Source organism: Arachis ipaensis, chromosome B3 (assembly GCF_059453495.1).
Source record: "Arachis ipaensis isolate K30076 ecotype BB chromosome B3, ASM5945349v1, whole genome shotgun sequence".
Classification (NCBI taxonomy): Eukaryota; Viridiplantae; Streptophyta; class Magnoliopsida; order Fabales; family Fabaceae; genus Arachis; species Arachis ipaensis.
In genome coordinates this window covers 126,710,731-126,720,098 of record NC_142438.1, presented here as the reverse complement: position 1 = coordinate 126,720,098, position 9,368 = coordinate 126,710,731, and the positions used below count along the sequence as shown (strand labels likewise).

At 39.6% G+C, this 9,368-nt stretch overlaps 1 protein-coding gene across 1 annotated transcript; it reads right to left on the bottom strand.

Moving 5' to 3' along the window:
- Nucleotides 1–7,467: 7,467 nt before the first annotated feature.
- LOC148572387 (uncharacterized) lies at nucleotides 7,468–8,246 on the bottom strand. The gene is made up of 2 exons (XM_088507480.1): nucleotides 7,917–8,246; nucleotides 7,468–7,644 (listed from the first exon to the last, which is right to left on the bottom strand). The coding sequence occupies exons 1-2, from the start codon at nucleotides 8,244–8,246 to the stop codon at nucleotides 7,468–7,470; spliced, it is 507 nt and encodes a 168-aa protein (XP_088363606.1).
- Nucleotides 8,247–9,368: the final 1,122 nt, after the last annotated feature.

The following is a 9,368-nucleotide window of genomic DNA, read 5'->3' as shown; positions in this document are numbered from 1 at the left end:
TAGTCCAAGACACATAAGGTAGCTCTAATCTAGCAGTTGATACTAACAGATTCATCGAATCTTGTACAAACTGTGCTATTGAAGATATGAGGTTTATTGGCCCTCCTTCACTTGGCAATAAGGTCAAACTAAAAGGCGACTAGATAGAGTGATCAGTAACTGGTGCAGATTTTTGAAAACCACAAACTAACCGGCAAGTGCACCGGGTCGTACCAAGTAATACTTTAGGTGAGTGAGGATCGATCCCACAAGGATTGATGGATCAAGCAACAATGGTTGAGTGATTTACTTAGTCAGACAGGCAAAAAGGGTTGTTTTGAGTTCAAATTGCATTAAACAATAATAAGAGAAATTAAGAATGCAAACAGTAAATTGGTTGTGAGAATTATGTAAGAAAATAGTTAAGGTTTTGGAGATGTTCAGATTTTAGGATTAACAATTCTTATTAACTACTTTGATTATGCAAAGATTCAATTCACATCAAACTTTAAGTGATTAGACTCCAATTTCTTGGTAATTTAATCCTTCCCTAACTCAATTAACCGCCAATTCCTTGGTCACTTAATCTAATTAGAAGGTTTAGGTTCAAATCCTAGTTTATAAGCCACATAAAACCTTAATAATCCAAAGATGATATGATTATATGTCACCTATCATATTAAATCCAGATAGTTAGAGAGTTATGAGAATTCAGTTTCAAGCTGTTATTTAAGTGAGATAACTTTTCCAAGATTCAACAAGAATTCAAGTTAGAAAAGAGTTATTTTTCAATACACTCTAATCCGTAGGATGAAGAATGAAGCAGATTCTTGAATGTAAATCAATGCATAAATCATAAGTAGAATACAATAGTTACTAATTCATCTAAATAAATAGAGCTCCTAACCTTAACAATGGAGGTTTAGTTACTCATGGTGTGGAAAACCCTAGCAAAGAAAAGTGTAAAGTACGGAATGAGGAGTAGCCCGCAAGGCTGAGATATCTTCTCTTTTATATCTCATCCTAATTGATTTAGAAATTAAATTCTAGAACCTAAATAACATCTTTTTCTAATTATAAATAAAATAAATGAAAATTGTTAATTAAATAAAAAGATTGCATTGATAGCTTGCAGAGGATATGGGACCACCCTGGGTGCAGGAACCGACGCCAAATTTGAAGCAAGTGGTGTTTGGTGCCACTTGAAGTATGAAGCAGCATAGAATATGAAGCAGCATGGCACCAAACTTGAAGCCAGTGGAGTTTGGCGCCTGGTGCGCGAATTAGGATTTCACACAACTTAACCGGTAAGTGTACCGGGTCATCCAAGTAATACCTCAGGTGAGTGAGGATTGATCCCACAAGGATTATCAGACTAAGCAACAGTGGTTATCCAACTGGCTTATTTAGGTGAACAAAAAGGGTTTTGATGGTTAAAAATGCATAAAACAATAAACAAGTGAATAAAGAAAGCAAATAAGGTGTTCGGTGTAAAAACAGTGCAAGAAAATAGTTAAGGCTTCAGAGATGTTTATCATTCCGGATTAAAAGTTCTTACCAACTATTTTAACAATGCATGATTCATTCCATGGTAAACTGTAAATGTCTAAACCCTAATCTCTTAGTGATTTAGCCTCATCTAACCTTCATTAATCGCCACTCTCGTGGTCACTTAATTCTGATTAGAGGGTTAAGTTCAAAAACTAGTTTATGGCCACAAAAACCCTAATTACCCAAAGCTAATAGGATTATATATCACATATCCCAATTAGTTCATGTAATTAGCAATTTAGGAGGAATTTATTTTCAAGCTGTTGTTCAAGTGAGATAACTCTCTTGAGAATTATAAGAACTCATGTAGAATAAGGGTCATGCTCTCGTTCCACCCATATTCATAAGATTAAGAATGAAAACAATCATTGAAATTGAATCAATACATTAATTAAAATAGAAAAGTAATAGTCTTAATCCATAGAAATAAACAGAGCTCCTAATCTTAACCGAAGAGGTTTAGTAGCTCATGACTTATAGAGAGAATTAGAATTCTCAAAACGTGCGGAAGAGCGAGAGAAGATTCGAACCTCCTTAAGGGAGGATCTTTTTCCTTTTTATATCTAACCTAATTTGATTTGTAAATAAAATAAAATAATAAATCCTAACACTAAAAGATATGGTTTGTAAATAAAAATTACAAAAAGAAAATTAAATATAATTAATACTAAATGCTAAATCCATTAGAGATGCTCTAAGAGTGGGCCTTTAGCTTCGAATTCAGCTTGCTGGCGTTAAACGCCATATTGGGCATTTAACGCCCTAAGGGGAGCAATAACGCACATGCTGCTGGCGCTAAACGCTGGCTGCTCGTTTAGCGCCCGGGGGGAGGGGGGCTACCAGCTTTTCTATTTTTATCTCCAAACTCTGCCAAATTGTTCTGAATTTTACCTGAAATCATAAAAACACTAAAACAACTCAAAGTTGCTTCCAAAGAGGATTTTTGCACTCAAATAAAGTAAAACTAAATAAAATCTAACTAAAAACAACTAGAAAATGACAAAAAAAGGTACAAGATGCTCATGCATTACAATACTAAACTTAAATTGTTGCTTGTCCTCAAGCAACCAAAACAATATAGGACCAAGAAGAGAAAATGTCTGAGATTTGAGTTGTCATTTAAGCTCCGGTCTAGTTACTGAATAGGGCTAATGACACTCTAATTCCGAATAGGTTCGGCATCTCTCTATCCTTTGAAGCTCAGAAGCATTGGTATCCTTCAGAACTAGAACTTAGATGATATTATAGATTCTCTTCTTTAGGCTCTAATTAATTCTTGAACACAGCTTTTCCTTTCTTTGGTGCTTCGCACTTTGAGCCTAGCCGTGACTCTAAGTGTTTTGTTTTCAAGCTTAACTTGATACAAGAACACCACAAGCACTTAACTGAAAAACTCCTTGAGTTCTAATTTTTTTTCTTCCAGACAGTGGTGCTAAGAGCCTTTGGCGTACTCTGTAACAGAAATGGGTCATGACTTTAGGTGCTCAGTCTCAAGGGTTACTTGACACTTTTACACCACAAGCATATGATTAGGAAAAACCATTTTTTTGAGCTTTAGATCAGTTTTGACCCTCCTAACCATTGATGCTCAAAGCCTTGGACATTTTTCTTTATTTTTATTTTCTTTTCAATTTTTTTGCTGTTTATTTTGCTTTAAGAATCAATATTTTTCTCATTTTAGAGAATCTATAATACTTTTCTAAGTTTCTGTTCCTCAAGAACTAATATACTCACCTCCAATATCAAATATGCACAGTTAATTCATACATTCAGAAATAGAGATAGTGCCACACATCAAAGTAACTAAAACACACAACAACATATATTTAACTCAATTCTCATGTATTTTATTACTCCTTTTTATTTTGATTTTTGTTTAAGTTCAGTGAGCAATACATGAGACATCTTTTAAAGATAAACATAAAGTACTAGAATAAATAACTAACTAGAAAGCGAGAAAATCTTATTAGTGATCATGCAACTCAGAATAGAAAACAGAAAATAGAATAAAATACTGAAAATAGAAATAAGATAAGTGAGAGAGAATGAAACTCAACCACCTCAGTCATGGTGGCTGCTACTCCCTCCGAAAATCCTCTGTGGCACTTCAACTCCTCTATGTCATGCCCCGGCCTCCTCTGCTCCTCCATCAGCTGGTGGAGAAGAGCAGAGTGATCCTGATGCTCTATCCTCAACTGATCAACAGATGATGTCATCTCCCCTATAGATGTAGTCAACTGATCCCAATAGTCACGGGGAGGGAAATAGACTCCCTGAGGCATTTCTGAAAGATCCTGTGGAGGTGGTGGAACTGGCTCCTGCTGTGGTCCGTGCCCGAGCTCTCTAGCGTGTACATGCTCTATACCCTTCTTGGTGATTGGTCTCTTAACGTCGATCGGGGTATCTCCATCAATGTGAGCTCTAGTTGCTGCACAAAGGTGATAGATAGGGTGAGGGAAAGCTAGTCTTGCAGAGGTGGAGGCCTTGTCAGCTATCCTGTAGAACTCCTGAGGGATCACTTCATGCACCTCCACCTCGTTGCCGAGCATGATACAGTGAATCATCACTGCTCGCTCGACTGTAACCTCAGAACGGTTACTCGTAGGGAGGATGGAACGTTGGATAAACTCCAACCATTCTTGAGCAACTGACTTGAGGTCATGCCTATCCAGTTGGTATGGCTGACCTCTAGAATCCCTCCTCCACTGAGCTCTGGGGAGGCAAATGTCAGCAAGAATCTGATCCAACCTCTGGTCAGTGTTGACCCTCTGAGTATATGAATGAGGGTCCTCTCCGGATGGTGGTAACTGCAATGCCACCCTTACACTCTCCGGGATAAAATCCATGATATGCCCTCTGACCATGGTGCGCCAGTTCTTGGGCTCTGAGTTTACGCCTCTGACATGCTTGTATGTCACCAAGCATTGGCGTAGAACTCCCGCACCATCAATGCTCCAACTTCAGTTACGGGGTTGGCCAGAACTTTCCAACCCCATCTCATAATCTGGTACTGGATCTCCGGGTACTCGTCCGGCTTTAGTTGAAGCGGACCTCGAGAATCATCTTATTCTTGTGCACCACCTCATAAAAATTCTCCTCATGTGCCTTAGACAAGAATCGGGTGAAGTCCCATGGGTTGGAGCGGGGTCTTCTCTTTCCTTTTTCTTGAGGAGGATTCTCCGGTCTTGGGTGCGATGGAGATAGTAGAATGAAGAAAAAACAGAGCGCCTAACACCAAACTTAAAAGGTTTGCTTGTTTCTGAGCAAAGTAGGAAAAGAAAATAAGAAAAGGAAAATAAAAGAGGAATAAAAAAGATATATGAGAATGGAGAAGGGAAGGCTTCGGCCTTGGCTAAGAAAAAAGAGGAAAAAAAGGAAAAATGGGAGTGTGTATGGTGAAGTGTAAGTAAGAAGGAGAGAGTAATGGGAGGTATGGTGAAAGTGAAAGAGGAGTGGGGTATTTGTAGGTGGGAAATGGGGAGGGTTCGGTTATGGAAATGGGTAGGGAAAATTGAATTTGAATTTTGGGTTGCTGGGAGAAGAGATGGATGGGATAGATGAGAGTGGATTGGCTGGAGTGGGAGGTGGGTTGAGAGAATCAAGAGAAGTGATGGGTGATGGGTGATGGGATGGATGAATGTGGATGGAAAAATGGGTAAGGAGGAGAGAGAGTGGATAATTTTGAATGGATAAAGTGGTTGGGAGTTGGGGTTTATCCAATGGCCAAAACCTCCCTTTCAAACTCGAAACTGCACCCTGGGCGTTAAATGCCGGTTCTGGCGTTAAACGCTGGTTCTGGCGTTTAATGCCAGTAGGGGATCAAATCTCCCTTTTTTTTGCGAGCAACCCTGGCGCTAAACGCCAGGGCTGGCGTTTAGTTCCCCAAAGGGGGTGCTAAAACCTTGAAAACTCCCAAATTGGGAGTTAAATGCCCATGTTTACTCCCTCTCTGGTGCTAAACGCCCTCCCTTGCATTTAGTGCCCCCAGCTGGTTTCCTCCAGGGTGTTCTGTTTTTCTGTCTAAGTCTTCCTGTCCCTGTTCTAAGTGCTGTACATGATCACAAACATTAGAGAACCTAGGAAAACTCTAAAATTCAATAAGAAATAAGATGAAATTAAACTAAAATAAAACTGAAATAAACTAAAGGATACTTATGGTTGGGTTGCCTCTTAACAAGCGCTTCTTTACCGTCACTAGCTTGACGGTCAGCTCCTCTAAGGAGGATGGTCATAGGGGCTCAGATCTTCACCCCTCATTGTGAACTTCTTTCCTGTGCTGTCATGAATCAGCTCAACATGCTCTAGAGACAGGATCCTATTCACAGTATGTGGTATGATTGGGCTTCTAGTGAACACCACCTTCATGCCAGGTGAGAAGTCCTCAATAGGAATCTTCTTGTTCCTCCAGCCCTTAGGTACTTTCTTCTTGAGGCCTCCTCTATCTTTGGTGGGTGGTGAATACGCAACACCAAACTTAAGTTTGATGTCAGGGGGGCTGTATGGCTTTCCACCAAAAGAGAAGCCTTAAGCACTGAGCTCTATGTGCAGGTACCTCTTTTGTCAGAGAGTAGTGGAGGTTTTGAAAACCTTGAAAACTATCCAATCCTCATGTAACCTCAATACTAATTCACCTCTCTCTACATCAATTAGGGATCTTCCAGTGGCTAGGAATGGCTTTCCTAGGATGATAGAGTCATCTGTATCCTCTTCCATGTCAAGTATCACAAAATCTGTCGGGAGGAATAGCTCTCGAACCTTGACCAGTACATTCTCCACTAGCCCATATGCTTACCTTAGAGACTTGTCAGCCATTTGCAGGGATATCCTTGTTGCCTGTGCTTTTCGGATTCCCAGCTTCTTCATTACGAATAGAGACATCAGATTTATGCTTGAACCAAGGTCACACAGTGCTTTCTCAAAAGTAATATTCCCAATGGTACAAGGGATCAGGAAGCTTCCAGGGTATGGCATCTTCTTGGGTAGCTTCCTCTGAATCAGTGCATTGCACTCCTTGGTCAAGACCACAGTTTTATCTCCCTTCAAGGCCTTTTTCTCAGAGAGTATGATTTTTATGAAGGCCATATAGGAGGCATCTTCTCCAACACCTCAGCAAAAGGAATATTGATGCAACTTTTTAAAGATTTCCAAGAACTAAGCGAACTGTTCATCCTTGGTCTCCTCTTGAATCTTCTGAAGGTGTGGCACTTCAGGCTTCTGTGCCACCAATGGGGTGTGTAACAATGTGCTTTTAACCTCTTCTTGAGCTTTTTCTTCCTTCAATTCCTCAACAGCCTGCATCTCCTTAGTCTCGGCCTCCTTGGCCATGGTAAGGGCCTTACACTCTTCTCTTAGATTTACCTCTGTGTTACTGGGAAGAGTGTTAAGAGGTCTCTAAGGTATCCTCTTGTTCAACTGACCCACTTGTACTTCCAAGTTCCGAATTAAAGCTTTTGTCTCTTGCATAAAGTTATGAGTGGTCTTGGAAAGTTCAGATACTATGGTGGCTAAGTCAGGAGTGTCTTGACTCTGAGAGCGTTCTTGTTGCTGCTGAGAGGGCTGGAACTGCTGGTTGTTAAACCTACTCTGGTTGGATCTACCCTGGTTGATGTTGAAGCTTTATTGGGGATTCTGTGGCTGCTCTCTCCATCTAAAGTTTAGGTGATTCCTCCATCCCTGATTCAAAGTATTCGAATATGGATTATTGTTGGAATTTCTAGAGGAGTTGTCCATGTAATTAACTTGCTCAGTGGTGGGTTGGGCATAGCCACAAGCGTCCCCTTGGTTGTAGCTTCTAGTCATGTCATAGGATGCATCTTGAGTGTTGACAGCTGAGACTTGTATCCCTGTTAAGTGCTGAGAGATCATACTAATCTGTTGGGATATGATCTTGTTCTGAGCCAAGTTGGCATCTAGTGTGTCCGCCTCTATGACTCTTTTCTATTGAGTAGTCCTAATGTTCACCGGGTTCCTCTTAGAAGTGTACAGATACTGGTTGTTGGCAACCATCTCAATAAGCTCATTTGCCTCTTCAGGCATCTTCTTCATATGCAGGGAACCACTTGCAGAGTTGTCCAGTGACATCTTTGTCATCTCAGAGAGGCCATCATAAAAGATCTGCAGCCTGGTCCATTTTAAAAATATGTCAGGAGGACATCTCCTGATTATCAGCTTGTATCTCTTTCAAGCCTCATAGAGGGACTTTCCATCTTTTGTCTGAAGGTCTTAACATCCACCCTAACCTTAGTAAGCTTCTGAGGTGGAAAAAAATTGGTCATAAATCCAGTGACCACCTTGTTCCACGTGTCCAGGCTCTCCTTGGGCTGAGAATCAAGCCACTGTTTTGCTTTGTCCTTTACAGCAAAGGGGAAGAGCATGAGCTTGTAGACCTCAGGATTTACTCCATTCATCTTCACAGTGTCACAGATATGCAAGAAGTTAGAGATGAATAAGTTTGGATCTTCCTGCGGGAGTCCATGAAATTGGCAATTCTGCTGCACCAGAGTGATCAGTTGAGGCTTAAACTCAAAATTATTTGTACCAATGGTAGGCACAGCTATATTGCGCCCGTAGAAGTTAGGAGTGGGTGCAGTGTATGAGCCAAGCGTCCTCCTTGCATGCTCATTCGCATTAGGGTTCCCACCATTAGCGTCCATAGCTTCCTTCTCAAAAGTTTCCTTGAGGTTCTCTTCGGCTTTGTAAGCTCTAGCTTGTTGCATACGTCACCTCAAGGTCCTCTCAGGTTTAGAATCATACTCAAGAAGGGATTCTTTGTCTTTGTTCCTGCTCATAAACAAATAAGAGACAAAGAAAAGTAGGAGTCTCAATGTCAAAGTATAGAGAGCTCCCAGTGAGATATCTAAAAAAATAAGAAATAAAATAAATTAAAACTAAAAATGTTCAAAAATAGGAATGAGAAAATAACTTAAAATTTTCGAAAACTAAGAAAAAAGAGAAACTAAGAATTTCAAAAAAAGAGAATACACTAAAGAGACACCAAACTTAAAATCAGAACTATGGAAAAATAAATAAAACAAAAATAAAAATTAAAGGAAAAATAAAATAAACAAAACAAAGGAAAATACCTAATCTAAGCTACCAGACAACTAGTAGTTGCCAATCATAAACAATCTTCGGCAACGGCTCCAAAAACTTGGTGCGCGAATTAGGATTTTGCACATCTTTACCGGCAAGTGCACCGGGTCATCTAAGTAATACCTCAGGTGAGTAAGCGTCGATCCCACGAGGATTGTCGGACTGAGCAACAATGGTTGTCCAACTGGCTTAGTTAGGCAAACAAAAAGGGTTTTAATGGTTAAAAATGCATAAAACAATAAGCAAGTGAATAAAGAAAGCAAATAAGGGTTTGGTGTAAAAACAGTGCAAGAAAATACTTAAGGCTTCGGAGATGTTTATCTTTCCGTATTAAAAGTTCTTACCAACTATTTTAACAATGTATGATTCATTCCATGGAAAACTATAAATGTCTAAACCCTAATCTCTTAGTGATTTAGCCTCTATAACCTTCATTAATCGCCACTCTCGTGGTCACTTAATTCCAATTAGAGGGTTAAGTTCAAAAACTAGTTTATGGCCACAAAAATCCTAATTACACAAAGCTAACAGGATTATATGTCACATATCCCAATTAGTTCATATAATTAGCAATTTAGGAGGAATTTGTTTTCAAGCTGTTGTTCAAGCGAGATAACTCTCTCGAGAATCACAAGAACTCATGTAGAATAAGGGTCATACTTTCGTTCCACCCAGATTCATAAGACTAAGAACGAAAACAATCCTTGAAATGGAATAAATACATTAATTAAAATAGAAAAACAATA